This window comes from Ipomoea nil, unplaced genomic scaffold (genome assembly GCF_001879475.1).
Source record: "Ipomoea nil cultivar Tokyo-kokei standard unplaced genomic scaffold, Asagao_1.1 scaffold0982, whole genome shotgun sequence".
NCBI lineage: Eukaryota > Viridiplantae > Streptophyta > Magnoliopsida > Solanales > Convolvulaceae > Ipomoea > Ipomoea nil.
Window position 1 is genome coordinate 793,170 of NW_017617410.1, and position 18,076 is coordinate 811,245.

At 33.6% G+C, this 18,076-nt stretch overlaps 3 protein-coding genes across 3 annotated transcripts; 2 read left to right on the top strand and 1 right to left on the bottom strand.

Moving 5' to 3' along the window:
* Window positions 1–3,828: 3,828 nt before the first annotated feature.
* Window positions 3,829–5,233, bottom strand: LOC109179975. The gene is made up of 2 exons (XM_019329450.1): window positions 4,560–5,233; window positions 3,829–4,346 (listed from the first exon to the last, which is right to left on the bottom strand). Exons 1-2 carry the CDS (start codon window positions 5,231–5,233, stop codon window positions 3,839–3,841), a joined length of 1,182 nt encoding a protein of 393 aa, XP_019184995.1. The 3' UTR covers window positions 3,829–3,838.
* Window positions 5,234–6,241: 1,008 nt separating this feature from the next.
* Window positions 6,242–7,365, top strand: LOC109179976. The gene is made up of 2 exons (XM_019329451.1): window positions 6,242–6,544; window positions 6,643–7,365. Exons 1-2 carry the CDS (start codon window positions 6,242–6,244, stop codon window positions 7,363–7,365), a joined length of 1,026 nt encoding a protein of 341 aa, XP_019184996.1.
* An 8,150-nt stretch (window positions 7,366–15,515) lies between these two features.
* Window positions 15,516–17,510, top strand: LOC109179953 (B3 domain-containing transcription factor NGA1-like). Its single transcript, XM_019329430.1, has one exon. It carries the CDS (start codon window positions 16,068–16,070, stop codon window positions 17,199–17,201), a length of 1,134 nt encoding a protein of 377 aa, XP_019184975.1. The 5' UTR covers window positions 15,516–16,067; the 3' UTR covers window positions 17,202–17,510.
* The last annotated feature ends 566 nt before the right edge of the window (window positions 17,511–18,076 follow it).

Sequence of the window (18,076 nt, forward strand, 5' to 3'; positions counted from 1 at the left end):
GTTGCGATCGACCCCTTCGTATTGCGATACTAGGCAGGGTGCTGCGGGGCCGTGTCAGAGTTATATGCGCTGACCCTCATGTATGGGCATGTGATTGGTCCTGTGGCACCACCAAAGTATGCTTGTGTGCTGAGATACGAATTGAATGGTGATAGGGAAAGGATGAAGCGAATATGTGACCAAAGGATATATGCTAGTATCTTTATATACTTGACTATAACTGTTGAATGTGCTTATCCCTATTTGTCGAGTCTATTCCGGTTTTGAAACTAGAGTTTCCTAGGATATAATCAAGTTGGACTAGGTGAAAGAAGTATGAACCCCTTAGGACTATTCCTAGTTTGTGGATGACCACGCATAGGTTTCTTTATACGTTTTCTCCCCTTTCCCAATGTGCTAATATGAGTTGCATGTGCTTGCTATGTGTTATGTGTGCATGATACCCCAATTTGGTTGTGATCAATTGGTTATTCCTGAGCTGCGGTTCAGAAGCTGGCTGCGGTCAGAATTACACTCTTGGGCTGCGGTCCACCGTTTGGTTGTGATCAAACGTTTTACATGAGCTGCGGTTCATATTCCTGGCTGCGGTCAGATGATCACTTTTGGGCTGCGATCCACCGTTTGGTTGTGATCAAACGTTTTACATGAGCTGCGGTTCATATTCCTGGCTGCGGTCAGATTATCACTCTTGGGCGGCGGTCCACTGTTTGGTTGCGATCAAACATTATGATGAGCTGCGGTTCATCGGTCGGTTGCGATCGACCCCTTCGTATTGCGATACGAGGCAGGGTGCTGCGGGGCTGTGTCAGAGTTATATGCGCTGACCCTCATGTATGGGCATGTGATTGGTCCTGTGGCGCCACCAAAGTATTCTTGTGTGCTGAGATACGAATTGAATGGTGATAGGGAAAGGATGAAGCGAATCTGTGACCATAGGATATATGCTAGTATCTTTATATACTTGATTATAACTGTTAAATGTGCTTATCCCTATTTGTCGAGTCTATTCCGGTTTTGAAACTAGAGTTTCCTAGGATATATCTTCCTGCTTCAAAATGACTTTTCTTATATATATATATATATATATATATATATATATATATATATATATATATATATATATATATATATATATATATATATATATATGCTTATATGGTATTTCAACGCGTTAGAGTGGGTTACCAGCATTATTCGCTGAATAGATATATTTGGCTTTCAGGCACAGACAATTAGCTCCGGAGCGCGCTAGAGGACCCAAGGCTTAGATAGATAGCTTCATATTCGGCCTATGTGCCATAATGATGTAATGATGTTGTTTAAGGATAATTAGATAGTTTAGCCTGTGCATCTGAGTTCTCCAGCTCAGATGTGGCATAACACCCCGTATTCTTATGTTTAGTATTGCTCTGTTTGGGATTTAATGAGAATTTACCTTTATTATATAAGTTTTATAAGTCTTGAAAATCTGGGGTGTTACAAATAACTTATGATGGTAAATGAAACCAGTTAACTTATTTATATAATTAGTCTAAATACATAGCTTTTAAGTGTTTGTCAACTTATCAATTTTAAAAAATCTAGGCTAAAATGCCATCCCGCACCATGAACCATTCCTGATTATTCATGTCGAACCATGATCTTTAATAAGTGATATTTAGAGCAATAAACTCTATTTTTTTTTCGTCTAGAACTTTTTACAGGTTACCGGTAATAATATTATTAATGGCTAAGCATGGCAACCTTTACTTACCAAATGTTAGTTTATTATTATTATTGTTGTTGCTGCTGCTGCTTTTATGCAAGTTATGTATTGAGTTTGTATGGATTATTGAATAGTGAATCACAAATGGTATTCTTTGATAAAATTTATACGTGATTATTAAATTATTAGTTAGCTAAAGACCATGTGGTCAAGCGGTATTACTATCAGGGACGGAGCCAGAGGGGTGGCAGGGAGGTCAGCTGCCCCCTCCCCCCCTCTCCCCACCCCCACCCCCACCCCATATTTAATCTGTATATGTATATATGTATATATAGTATATGTTCTAGTATTAGTATAAAAAAAAACAAGTAAATGTCAACAAGTAAGGAGTTAGATTAGTTGGTAGAGCATATCTATAGTAATTGGAAAGGTTTTGGGTTTGAAACTTTGCATTAGCATAGTTTAACTTTCCCCTATTTACTTTTTTAACACACACACACACACACACACACACACACACACACACACACACATATATATATATATATATATATATAGAGGCGGGTTCAGGTGCGGCAGTGTCTTACGGTGCGGTTATTTCTTACGGTGCGGCAACACCAATAGTTCACCAAATATGCACCATCAATGTTAGGAAATACACCACACAAAACAGAGTAAACAGAGCCCTGCATCACCAAACACACACCATTAGGTGTGAGTAAAAACACCATACACTGTTCGGAAATACACCATTGGGGGTGGTGAGTTATATGGTGTGTTTTTTTGAGTCTGTGGTGTATTTTGTGATGTTTTATTACATTTCATTGGGGTGTGTTTTTATTACACTGTTGGTGCATATTGTTAACACTGTTGGTGTATTCTGGAATTTGACCGCACCGCCGCACCGCCGCACCGTAAGACCCCGCCGCATATGAGCGCTCTTCTATATATATATATATATATATATATATATATATATATATATATATATATATATATATATATATATATATATATATATATATATATATATATATATATATATATCATTATTTTATATTAATAGTGATATGTATAATTTATAATGTGTTTTCTATTCAAATTATTTTATTAAATTACAAATATATGTCTTAAGTAATGGTTATAAATAAAAAAAAATCTTAGGTAATTTATTTATTTTTTTTAAATTATATATTTTGTTTTAATGTTTCGCTTTTATTGGAAAAAATTTCTGAATCCGTCCTATTTCTTCGCCCCTCTCAATCAAATTTCTAGCTCCGTCCCTGATTACGGTAACTCATAAGTTCTTATTTTAATGGGGTTACTAACTCTTTTCGTGCTTCAATAGGTTGAGAAAGTACTCAAAAAAAATAGTTATGGGGATTATACAATGTATTATTAGTTTTTATTGGTTTTTTTAGGTATTTTTTTTCTTTCGCCTTCGTATTATTATTTATTTAGTATTTTTCTTTTTTCCTAAACGTATAGGCCTGCTCTGCATTTTTCGCTTCTCGTTTCTCCGATACCAAACTTCGCAGAGCAGGCCTGACAGAAGAAATGAGAAGCGAAAAACGCAGAGCAAGCTTATACGTTTAGGAAAAAAAGAAAAATACGAAGAAAAAAAATAATACGAAAGCAAAAGAAGAAAAATACATAAAAATTTCATGTCAGCAATATTATTACCGGTAACATGTGGGAAACCTGTAAAAAATTTTAGACGAAAAAAAAAATTATGATTTATGGCTCTAAATATCATTTATTAAAGATCATGGTACGACATGAATAATCAGGAATGGTTCATAGTGCGGGATAACACTATACCCAAAAATCTATTCAATTTGATCTCTTATAGATTTTTACACTCTTTTAACCGGGACCATCAAGGCCATCTCCAACCCATTACACCAAATTCTACACCAAATTCTACACCAAAAGGAATATTCTCAGAATATTCTTACACCAAATTTTATTCATCTCCAACCCATTACACCAAATTTATTTCTACACAAAAATAATTTGTTTTCTCATAAATTATAACTTTTATTTTTTACTTTAATTTTTAATATGAAATTTAATTGTAATGCAAATAATATTTTTATTTCACAATAATATAACATATAACAACTATTACATTTAATTTTCAGAATTACCATATAGTTGCCACAAATGCTCAATCAATGCATTACGAAGTGCATAATGCGCTTCTCTATCTTTTATTTGTCTATGTCGAGCAAGAAATTCTTGAAATAGAGTAGCTTCATCTCTACGTATATCAACTTCAATAGCCGGCGCTTCTCTCCACCTTTGTATATCCGCTTGCTCATCACGTTCATCTTCAATTATCATATTGTGCATTATGATGCAAGATGTCATTATATCATGTAATACACGTTTATCCCAAAAACGTGCCGGTCCCTTGACTATTGCAAATCGTGACTGGAGGACCCCAAATGCGCGTTCGACATCTTTTCTACATGCTTCTTGCATCGTTGCAAATAACTTTTTCTTTAGCCCTCGAGGTTCATGAATGGTTTGTACCAAGGTTGACCATTTTGGGTATATACCATCAGCTAAATAATATCCCGTATGGTACTGTTCTCCTTGAATAACATAATGAGCTGGGGGTGCTATACCATTTGCAAGGTTTGCAAACAAATGAGACGCCTCCAACACATTAATGTCATTATTTGACCCTGGCAAACCAAAATGTGCATGCCATATCCACAAATCATAATCAGCTACAGCCTCAAGAATAATAGTTGGTTCTCGACTACGCCCAGAATATTGTCCAGCCCAAGCTGTTGGACAATTTTTCCAAGTCCAGTGCATACAATCTAAACTCCCAAGCATCCCTGGAAAACCACGACTCTCGCCAATTTGAAGCAACCTTGCAACGTCATTAGCATCAGGTGCTCTTAGATAGCGCTCCCCGAAGATCTCTACAATTGCTCGGCAGAATCTCTTCACACTTTCAATTGCAGTTGATTCTCCAATTTGAATGTATTCATCCGTTGCATCCGCTGGTACTCCATAAGCCAAAATTCGAAAGGCTGCTGTTACTTTTTGTAAAGTAGACAAGCCTAGCCTTCCAATTCTATCTCTCCGTTGCACAAAGTAGTTGTCATGATCTTTAACGGCGTTGGCAATTCGTAAAAACAAATTTCGACTCATTCGAAATCGTCTACGAAACATTGTTTCATTATATTTTGGATTTTCTGAAAAATAATCAGCCCATAACCTTCTATCACCATCGACACGATCACGATGAATCACTCTATGGCCAGGAACCGAACCACCGTGCCTTGAGTTGCTAGCTTGATTTGCCATCGTTTCCATATAGTAAGCCATGACAGCGTTGTTGTTAGCATATACATTTAGTAATGCTTGCTCTTGTGATTGTATTATAGTATTGAGATCAAGATCATCCTCTGATTGTTGGGATAAGAGTGAGGGTGAAGGTGAAGGTGAGGATGAAGATGAGGATGAAGAAGAAAATGGAATAGGGCGTTTACCATTGTTGGAATTCATAATTGAATATTGATATGATGAAGAGATGAATGATAACTTTGGATGTGATGTACTAGTTTTTATAATAAGATATGAAATCTTATCACAACCTTTATCAGAAGTGTTTTCAACCGTTGGATTAAATCTCAACAATCTTAACCATTCATTGGTATGCAAATCATTCCAACACGGAATCCAACAAAAGATATGAAATCTTATCACAACCTTTATCAGAAGTGTTTTCAACCGTTGGATTAAATCTCAACAATCTTAACCATTCATTGGTATGCAAATCATTCCAACACGGAATCCAACAAAAGATATGAAATCTTATCACAACCTTTATCAGAAGTGTTTTCAACCGTTGGATTAAATCTCAACAATCTTAACCATTCATTGGTATGCAAATCATTCCAACACGGAATCCAACAAAAGATATGAAATCTTATCACAACCTTTATCAGAAGTGTTTTCAACGGTTGGATTAAATCTCAACAATCTTAACCATTCATTGGTATGCAAATCTTTCCAACACGGAATCCAACAAAAGATATGAAATCTTATCACAACCTTTATCAGAAGTGTTTTCAACCGTTGGATTAAATCTCAACAATCTTAACCATTCATTGGTATGCAAATCTTTCCAACACGGAATCCAACAAAAGATATGAAATCTTATCACAACCTTTATCAGAAGTGTTTTCAACCGTTGGATTAAATCTCAACAATCTTAACCATTCATTGGTATGCAAATCTTTCCAACACGGAATCCAACAAAAGATATGAAATCTTATCACAACCTTTATCAGAAGTGTTTTCAACCGTTGGATTAAATCTCAACAATCTTAACCATTCATTGGTATGCAAATCTTTCCAACACGGAATCCAACAAAAGATATGAAATCTTATCACAAACTTTATCAGAAGTGTTTTCAACTATAAATACTACAACTTGGATTGCCAAAGTAAAACCACCACTCTCTGGATTCTTAAACCTCCTCTCAAACACTCCTCCATTCTCTTTGCAAAATGTCGAGCTCACGCACAACCCGAACTGCTTCATACTCAATCGAGGAAGATCAACTTCTATGTCGTGTGTATTGTGATATTACCCAAGATCCTGAAGTTGGTAAGAATCAGGCACAACAAGCTTTTTGGACTCGTATTGAGATTGAGTACCATCAAATGCTACCAGCGAATAATGGTAATATTCGATCTTGGCGATCTATTCAAACTCGGATGCAAAATATATTGACTGTTGTTTCAAAATTAAGAGGATGCGTCCGCCAAATTGAAAACATGAACCCGAGCGGAGCATCTGAAAAAGACATTGTGAGTACTTTATAAATGTTTTATTAGTCATTTGCTTAAATCGTGAATACTTTACACATATTTGTTATTTACTTGCTTATATTTATGATTTATAACAGCTAGATAGAGCAAAAGATTTAATGTCACAAGATGCCAAATATCCAAAGGGGTTTAGATTTGATCACGTATGGCCTATCCTTAAGGATCTCGAGAAATTTAGCTCTACTCCTAGTAGAGACGCAAGTTTTGGTAGCCGAAAGCGAAATACCGACTTTCAAGGATCACAATCACTGCATGATATAGCAGATAAGTCAATAGGCTCATCATCTTTTTGTGTTGATTTGAATGACGATTTTGAAAGTGCAGACCAGGTTAACGAAAACAACAATGCAAGCGAGCGTCCTACGGGAAGGAACAAGGAGAAAAAGAAGAAACAACTGAATGAAGAAAATAAGGAATTTTTAAAATCCATCCAGACAGAAAATGAACAAATCAAAAAAATGTTCCAACATCATCAAGATATACTTGAAAAAAATTATGAGGTTCAGTTGTTAAAAGCTCAGACTGAAGCAAAGAAAGTAGAGTTGGCAGAACGACAAGAAGCGAACAGAGAGCGTCGAGAAGAGAAGAGAGAGCGTCGAGAAGAGAACAAAATCTTACGCATAAATTTAAATTCAATCACAGATCCAATGGTGCGTGAGTCTATAAGGAATGAGCAACTACAAATTGTTGCAAAGAGAGCTAATGAGCAAACACATGGAGGAGGGGGTGAATCAAGTAGTCAATTTAATCAATATTTTGATAATTTGGGAGGGAATGGAGATGGTCTTGGAGACTATTAATTCTAAGTATGTTCTGTTTAATTTCGGATGTATTCGGTTTAATATTATGAAAATTATGTTTTATGTACTTCAGTTTTTAATTAATCTATATATAATATTAGGCTTGTTTTAATCGTCTTGATGCGATCTTTCAAATGATATAATTTATTTTTAATTATTCAAATTTTATGTTTATGTATTTAACAAAATATGTAAATCTATAAAAACAAAATTGGGATACAAAAGGAATTAATAAAAGAGGTCAAGGGCAAAGTGGGAATAACATTTTTTGAAGCACATTTGGCGTCAAGCTACAGTGCAGCGCCATATTTGGCGCTGCACTGTAGACAATCGGCAAAATGGCGCCACTTTTGGCGCTTCATTGGAGTGCTTCAGCGCCAAAAGTAGCGCCATTTTGGCGTTTGAGGGAGCGTTTAACGCTCCCTTGGAGATGGCCTAAGGCATTAAATGATGATTTGATAAAACGAGAATCCAGAGAGAAATCAACTTTGATGCTGAATTGTCAAAACTTGTTTAATGAAGAGTGAGTTTGATGAATTCTTCATGCGTTAATTTTATTAGAATAACATCTAAGTGTTAGCATCAATTTGTTCTAAAAATTGTAAAAGAAATACTGTATTTTTATAACTACGAGAAAAAATTCAGTTTAATTTGCTTTGATTTAAGAAAAAAATCGCAACGAACATAACGTAACATGAACATTCAAAATGTGTAACAATTTGAAGAAATTAAGAGATGAACTTACTTAACACTGTGTAATAAACACAACACAATTCAATATAAAATTGTCCATTGCTCTTAATACAAAGCATTACAACAGATATTTATACGATAAGTTAATTCCATCAACTTTCTAAAGTGCACTTCAAATTGGAAACCGCAATGCAAGTTTACGAAACGTTACGGAATATTCGTCAAAAATTTGAAAATAAGACTTTATTATAACCCTATTTGGTAACATATAGTTAGCTTATTAGTTAATTTTGACTTATTTATTCACTATTAGCTGTTTGACTTAGTTAAACAATCAATACAAGTTTTGATTGATTTTTTTTTTTGTAATAACTTATTACTCTAAAACGCTAAAAATAAAAAAGCTGTTTAAAGTAGCTTTAAATAAGTTTTTTGAGAAAGTCATTTTGCATATAATCAATTATCAGCGAACAATCCATTTACCAAACATCTTCATACAAAATGCAATCAACTAGTCAAACTCACTAACTCAATCAGCTAACACAACTATTTACCAAACATCCATTATAACTCTTTTGGTTGAATTGGCCGGCCACATAAAATCTTCTTAATACTATTTATTTCACTTATGTAATTTATGAACTATTACACAAAAATAAAGTTACACAATATATACAGCGTAAGAAAGTAGCGGCGAGTTTATCGATCTTATTATCACCAAACAAAACAAAATTAAACGTAAAACTCTATAGCTATAGCTAGCAATGATGCTACGTATTAAAGGAAGTGAGTTGAGGAGTTGATCCAGGCCAGCAGGTCAGCTTTCACCTTCCATTAATTACACAAGTTAACTCTTGACGTCTTTGTCCTCCGTATGCTTTAATTTGCTGTAACTTGTACAACTATTAATCTTACTATATGGTTGGAAAATAATTAATGTAACAATTAATTACCAATATTATTATTATTACTAGCTATAAATATAAAATAGTCACAACACCTTTTACTATAAAAAAAAAAAAAAAAAAAAAGCACAACATTTGAAAAATAAAATAGTTATTTTTTTTTCTCGCCCATAATAAAGGATTACATTTATTGAATTAATAGAGTTATTAAATGTTATGATTAAAGATTCCGATTCCCGATTAATAGAAAATATGAAACGATGCAATATTAGTTAAATCTCTGGCTTTACAATGAAAGTCTATTTGATATGCTTTTGTTATTTATGGTGGTTCTTGGGATTACAATATTAATTAAATTTTCGATGAAAGCCTAATCAATATCTGAAACAGTACAATTAATGCAAGCATCTACATATAATTTTTCTTTATCTCAAATGCTTCAAAGAAATGGCAGAAGCGAGAAGGAATGAAGAAAGCAAATGTTGCGGGCCATGGGTCAATTATTGGACTTCAGAATTAAAAAATAAAATCATTTAAGCCATAAATAAAAATTTAAATATATATAAATGTATATATCGTATGGGTCTTTAATGTTTTTCTGGATGTCTAGGACTTTTAAAAGAAAAAAAATACATTTGAATTATCTCCACAAAAAGTGGTCTTGGACTTATAAAATGACATTTGAGTTTATGGAATGCCATGTGCATAAAGAATATATTATATAATTATATAAAAAAATATGTTCAATTAAAGTTTAAATTTACTCATACAAAATTTGAAATTTGCTTTCTAAATGTACTTATCTTAGTTATTATTCGTATTGTGAAAATTATAATATAGATGAAATACAATTAAGAATAAATCAATGTAATTATGTAAATTCTCTCTATAAGTTTATTTGAATATGTACATAATTAGAGATTATATTAACCATACAAAATTTTAATTATAATTTTGTATTCTATAAAAATAATAAATAATTGACTAATGTAAGCTCAAAAATATTATTATATTAAACAATTTAAAATATTTTTATTTTTCCTATTTTTTATTTATATTTATAATAACATAATTTTTTCCCCGTGCATCGCGCGGGTGAATTACTAGTTAACAATAATACTGATATGCAAATTAAACCTGGAGTGAAATGTTTTTACCTACTCTTAAATACTTTACTTTTTACGTAAAGAATAATATTTCACTTTACCCAGAAAGAAAATAGCAATTTTCTCGATTTTAATTAATGTTAATAGTATTTAAGGTAGTACCAAATTAAAAGCTGAGTGTTGTCTACATTATGACCAACATTTCTGCGATATTAACTACGTGAATAATTAATCAGGGTTTGGATGACGACTTTGTTGGTTACTGGTTAGACATCAACAAATTTGTTGCGAAAATAATTACGCTTCAATTATGAAACTACATTACAGCTCATCAATAAAGATACATACACTGATACACTGCATCATATATCTGCACCCATCTAAAATCTAAACACCGATAGAAACCAGACGTCGGGCCACCACCCCGCGCCGCAACAGTAGTGTCGTGAATAATGGGATTGCAAATTAAACTACGCAACAATTGATTCTTGGAGAATTATATTCCTTTGGACAATTGTTTGATGTTTTTTGATGACCGATTAAATTATTCAAAAAGTATGTATTTGTCAGAATAATTTTGTTAGAAAAATTGATTTTTGGAATATAGATATTCAATTCCATTGATTTCTCTAAATCTTACTTGGAAACCAAAAAAAAAAAAAAATTAAAAGCTAATCCAAATTCGAGAAAGTAGCTATGAACAGATACTACATTGTAATAGAGTCAGTAGCATTAAAAGAAAAAAAAACTAATCCAAATTCAAAATAACTTTTTCATCTTAAATTAGCTTTCAAAAATTACATATCTAGTTGACCTTTTATATATTTAAGAAAATTTAGACTTTATTAACTACCAAACCACCTTTTATAATATATTTGTTTTTAAAAAGTAATATATATATATATATATATATATATATATATATATATATATATCTACAAATTTAATAAGAGCGAATAATGTTAGGCCCTTAACTGGAACAAAAAAAATGTCGGTACTAATTGTTTCTTAAAATGAATGGTTCATATTATTTTGATTTCAGTATCTTTTAATGATTTTCCTTATTTACTCTCTATTATATTATTTTCTTCCCTTAAATAACCCTAAATTCCGTTAGTTTAAACTTTAGTAACGGAATATTCCGTTAACTATTTATTATTCTTAACATACTCTTAATTTATATAAGGTCTTAGGTTCGAACCCCATCCCAAGTATAGTTGGCATAATTGTTAAACATATATTATGAATTATGAATATTATATTTGTATAAAGTACTTGAAAAATAAATAAATAAATAAATATGTTATTTATTTATTTATTTATCAAGTATTTTATACAAATATAATAAATATTAATATTTTGTTCAATACTTTCACATGATTACCTACGACACACATCTCACAACACATGAAACATGTAGGGAAAAAACTACCACTACTAAATATCAATAGGTGTTTGTACGTTAAAGAGTTCATATTACAACTAAAATCTCAGTCATATACACAGCAAAGACAAATCTAAAACTTCCTACACCCTAATCTCATTGCATGATGAATCCCTATATGTTTCTACCAGTAACCTAATTGCACATGACACACTACCAATAAAAATAAAATAAAAAAATAAAAATAAAAAGAGGACATGTACTGAACTCTATGTTCATAATTACTGAACTTCATATTCATAATTATTGAATTCTATATTCACAATTACAGAACTCTATGTTCATAATTACTGAACTATATGTTCATAATTATAAAGGTATATATTCATAATTTTTTTACTTCATATTCACAATTATTGAATCTCTATATTCATAATTACAGAACTATATGTTCATAATTATGTTCACAACTCTATGTTCATAATTATAGAACTATATGTTTATAATTTTTGAACTATATATTCATAATTATGGACAATTTTAGAACTGTGTCCACCTTGCAAGGTGGACACGGTTCCACAACATAATTTGCCCACTTTATTGCTCTTATTACTTAAATTAAAAAAATAAATTAGTAACTACAACAACAAAAAAAAATACATACACATTTAATTAATTTAGAATTAGATGTCTCACAACACATGAAACATGTAGGGAAAAACTACTACTACCAAATATCAACATGTGTTTGTAAGATAAATAGTTCATAGCACAACTAAGATCTCAGTCATATACACAACAAAACAAATCTAAAACTTCATACTCCATAATCTCATTGCATGATGAATCCTTCTATGATACCACCAAAAACCCAATTGCACATGACACACTACCAATAACAAAAATAATAATAATAATAATAAAGACATGTACTGAAGATGAAAACAATAACAATGCTACCCAAAAGAGAATTAGAAAAATTTAAACCAAAAAGAGTATTTATTTAGACTATCGCTTTTAGACTTAGTACTTAGATTAGCGTTATTACAAAGTTGCAAACATGTATTTTTGTGACAGTTATATATAATCAACCTCTCATATATTATCTTGCATTTATATACTTTAAATTACCGATTTAAATAAACAAATTCAACATTTATTTACTTATGCATGAACATCTTCTATATAATACTTCATTAATATACTTTGAAATACTTATTTAAAAATAAGTATTGGGCATTATCCTATTCGCGCAAAGCGCGTAGAAAAACTAGTATATATATATGGGGTAAAAGCTTCTCGTGCGGTTGTGCGGTTAATGGCTCAAATCAATGAAAATTAAATAATAAAAAAACGCCTGTTTGGAAGAAAGAAGCTAAAAATGGCGCATATTAAGTTATAGAAATATGCATCTTAAGTATTAGAACAACGCACCTTAAGTGTTAAAATGAGGCACATTAAGTTTTGTTCAAAAGTTTTGTTCTTGAGGATTTGAACCACCCCTCAGTTCAAAAGTTTTGTTCTTCTTAAGGGTCTGAACCACCCCTCACTTCAAAAGTTTTGTTCTTCTTGAGGGTCTGAACTACCCGTGACTCACAGAGAATGGTGCGCGAAGAAAAATCATGACGCATCTTAAGTATTAGAACAACGCACCTTAAGTGTTAAAATGACGCATATTAAGTTTTGTTCTTGAGGGTCTGAACTACCCCTCAGTTCAAAAGTTTTGTTCTTCTTGAGGGTCTGAACCACCCCTCAATTCAAAAGTTTTGTTCTTCTTGAGGGTCTGAACTTCCCGTGACTTACAGAAAATGGTGCACGAAGTAGAAACATGACGCACCTTAAGCACAAAACTCACGCACCTTAAGTTTCAACAACTAGTCACATTAAGCACAAACACACGCACCTTAAGCACAAAACTGACACACCTGAAATTTGACCTAGTTACAAAAATTACCAAATTGCCACCACGTTTTTTTTTTTTTTAAATTTTGGTAATCCGGGATGTTGATTTAAACAAAATCAATGGCTCTCCACTATGCGCAGAATCGCACCTGGAGCTGCTACCCGCACCAAAACCTAATTCTATATATATATATATATATATATATATATATAACAGTGCGAAACTTCTCCCAGGTGAAACATGTGGATTAATCACAACCTTTGATCTTGCCAAAATCAACAATCCAAAATGAAGAACAATTAAAAAAAAAACGCTGTGGTATTATGATCATTTTGCGTAAGGTCACAGCTTAAGGTGCATAAGGTCACAACTTAAGGTGCGTAAATTCAAAGCTTAAAGTGCGTAAGTTTATAGCGTTAGGTGCCTAAGTTATAGTTTAAGGTGCTTAAGTCTAAAACTTAAGGTGGGTAAGTTTATAGCTTAAGGTGCATCACTTTCTTGTTTACGATACATTAGTTTAACTCTTAAGGTGAGTATGTTTAAATCTTAAAGTGCATAAGTTTATAGTTTAAGGTGCGTATGTTTAAAGTTTAAGGTGCATAAGTTCGAGATACTTGATCATTTGCATCCATGTTGCCAGGAAGCGTATTTTTTTTTTTAAATTTTCCTTCAGTTTGAGTCGTTTATCTAGATTAGATGAACGGTTCAATCTCACCCAATTTTTCACCTAGGAGAAGCTTCCCACGTGAACCATCCCATATATATATATATATATATATATATATATATATATATATATATATATAACATATAACATAATGTGAATTTTTGGATAACTTTTAAAAAATCAATGAAAATATTAAATTTAAATCTAAATCGTAATTTTTAAACTTAAGAAGTAAAAAGTAAATTCCTAAACCAAATAGAACAAAAAAGTTTAGTCATAAACTTTAAAATCAAACCCTATGCGCAGTGCACTTTTACATTTTGCAAAATTTATTTTTTAATTAATACTAGACGTGTACTTTGTAACAACATAATGTGTATTTCTGTAAAATCCTGAAAAGTACATAATGAGTATAGTGTTCTAAGTTGCATAGCAAAGTTTGAGATTTATCAACTTTATAGTGCAAGTTAGAGCACTATACTTTGCACTTTTTAGAATATTTCAGGAATGCATATTTAGTTATTATAAAGTGCACGTTTAGTATATATATGAACCTAGAATATCCAAAGCTATTAGTAATATTCGTATTAAGTAGGGCAATGATCTATAAAAGGAGACAAATTATAGTGTGAATTATTGCTGATATATTTTCATTTTTAATGTAATACAAATTTAAAAATAAATATACATTAATACTAAAAATTTTGTATTAAAATATAATAAACTTATTAAAATTGAATGTACAATATACTAAGAATGGAGCTATAATTCACCAAAAAAAAAAAAAAAAAAAAAAAAAAGAAAGGAGCTATGTGAAGTATGGTGTGGGCAAATTATATTATGCACCGCGGTGCATAATCGATTATGCACCGCGCGTCTTTTTTTTTTTAAATGAAAATTAACAGTGTTTATTTCCGCCGTTTCGCACCCTTTTGCAAAAAGTAACTCTGTTATTCAGTGTCATTTTGTATACACTGCAGTTTCAGTTGAACAGAACTACAGTTTCATTTCGATATAACTATAGTTTCATTCGATATTTATAGACTCAAATATGTGAAAATGTTATTTAATTTTATTTTATATACACTATAGTTTCATTAAAATACAACTACATGATCATTTTGATATAATTACAGCTTCATTGTACAATATACACTCAAATATGTGAAATGTTATTCAGTTTCAGTTTATATACACTGCAGTTTCATTTCACTATAACTACAGTATCATTTTAATATAACTGCAGTGTCGGTTTGAATATACTGTAGTATCAGTTGATGTTTAATATACCAAACAAACGGACTCCGTTAACTCTAACGGCGGGCCGTTTCTTTACTTAAAGAAACGGCGTCGTTTTTGACCGCGGTGCACATGCACCGTGGTCTATAATATAACGACTGGTATGGTGTGGGGGTATAATGATGGATAAAAAGAGGAGTAGGTCGTCACATGAGCCCAACCAGATAATTCGTGGGCCCCACCCCGCAGGTACCACAAGCTCAAACCGAAGTATGAACAGCGGGTCTCCATCGATCTATGCCTCTTTACTCTTTTGCTCTGAATGGGAGAAAAAAAGGAAAAGAATTTAATGAAAATTTGCCTAACTTGAGAAGATTCCAGGGAAGCACCCACTATGCATATCAACACACTCTCTCAAAAAGGTCAACAGAGAAGAGAAGAAGAAGAATTGAAGAAGAAGATGATAATAAAGTGCAACGGCACTAGCTAGTTTTCTTGAATCTATGTATATATCCTCCGGGATTTTAATTTGATGCTGCTGAAGCTAGTATAGCAAGCAAAACCATGGTCTTAATTTCTTGGATCTCTATCCGTCTATCTATCATCATACCCATCCCACCATTAATGCTCTAGCTAGTACACTACTTAAGTTGTTAGCTAGGGTACTGAAGAATTGAAGCTGCAGCTCAAGAAAGTAGAAACAAGAAACCAGAAACCCCGGCATCTCAGATCAGTCACTCAAATTTCTGGGCAGTGTAGATCTAGTTATCTATCAGAATTGGGGGCTTGGTTGATGTAATTGGTGATGAATTTCATGTCGAACGATAGACAAGCAGGTATGCGTTCTTCTTCTTCTTCTGCTTCTTCTTCTTCTACTTCTTCACAGCAGAGACATTCGGCGGCTCTCTCTTACGGGATTCGGCAACAAGGGGTTTGGTTTGATGAGGGTTGCTCTTCGTGTCCGACTGGGAACAATAATGGGGATGGGAGAGAGATTATTGAGAGAGAGCACATGTTTGACAAGGTGGTGACTCCGAGCGATGTGGGAAAGCTGAACCGGTTGGTGATACCGAAGCAGCACGCGGAGAAGTATTTCCCGCTGGACTCGTCGAGCAACGAGAAGGGTCTGCTGTTGAACTTCGAGGACAGGAATGGGAAGCCATGGCGGTTCAGGTACTCGTACTGGAACAGTAGCCAAAGCTATGTGATGACCAAAGGGTGGAGCCGGTTCGTCAAGGATAAGAAGCTGGACGCTGGGGATATTGTGTCTTTCCACCGCGGGCTGGGTGAATTGGGGAAAGATCGTCTGTTTATCGACTGGAGACGCCGCCCCAATCCCCACCATGAATTTCACCTCACCGCCGCCGCCATTCCGCACCACTTCTCTTTCAACCGCTCCGTTCATCATCATCATTACCCGCCGCCGCCGCTGCCGGCGGGAGGTTGGAATTATCATGCCATGTTCCCAGGGGGGCACTCTCATTCACACAATTCATATGCCTACAATAATTACGCAATTGGGTGTGGTCCTCCTCTTCCTCCTCCTCCTAACTATCCCACCTTCAATTCCCAATTCAACCCCGCCGCGGCGCTAAACGGAAACCCTTGCCCGGGCGGTTCAACAATTTATTATCACAGATCGGCAGAAGAAGAGGCGCCTCCGGCTCAAAGCGGCGGCGGCGGTGGGGCTGTGGTTTTAGAGTCGGTACCGGTGGTCCAAGGCAAGACTGCTGCAACAGCAAAGCGACTGAGACTGTTCGGCGTGAACATGGAGTGCCCCATTCCCGAATCCGACGACTGCTCTTCGCCGGCCGCCTTAATCCCATCTTCATATCACCTATCGTCTTCCTCTTATGGAGATGGACCATCTGATCAAGATTCGCCTTTTGACAAAGCCAAGACTACATCTTCCTCCATGTCCTTGGATTTGGATATCTGACACCATTCACCCATCCCGCCCGCCGGCAAAAAACGGAACCATGGATTCCGGCCTATTCCGATCCTTTTGCTAAAATACTAAGATTCACGTTATTATTATTATTATTATTATTAAAAAAAATTGTGTATAACACCCCGCAATATAATAGAGATCATATGATATGATACATAAATCTATATATATATTTATATGATTACATAGCAATGCTATCATCAACAATTTGAATTCCTACTGTATGAAGGGCTTGGCCGCCGGAATATTCAATTCATGCATCATATCCTCCGATCCATTATTCAATTTGTTTTGAAACCTACCTACCTGTGCTTTTTTAGAAGGTGTTGTACGTAGTTCATCATGAATTGAATCCAATTAAGACGGAACGATATGATATGATGATGGAAGAATGAATTGAAGTTGATCTGATCTGATCTGCTACAAAAACACTAGTTTTAATTTGTTTGCAGCTAGCAAGCAAGCATATATTGCTTCTGCTTCGTTTGCCACGCCGGCCCTGGCCGGCCTGCCGGTGTTATTATGTACTATGCACAGGAAGTTGCTTCAGATCAGACATACAGCTTTGCTTTGCTAGCTTTAAAAGGTACACCATTATTTATCTTAATTAATTTCATCATTATACCCGTATATTTATGTGTATATAGCAGCATATTAATACTCCCATCCTTTTCATTCTCATCTTTTGTCATTGTTACTTTTCTTTTAGCTTCATCCTGTCAGATTCATCAGTAGCCTCCTCTCCTTTCTCTTCTCATTAATTATTAATTTGATCTTCTCAAACCTCATGTGTGGTTGTGCACCTAGTTGGATATATATATATATATATATATATATATATATATATATATATATATATATAT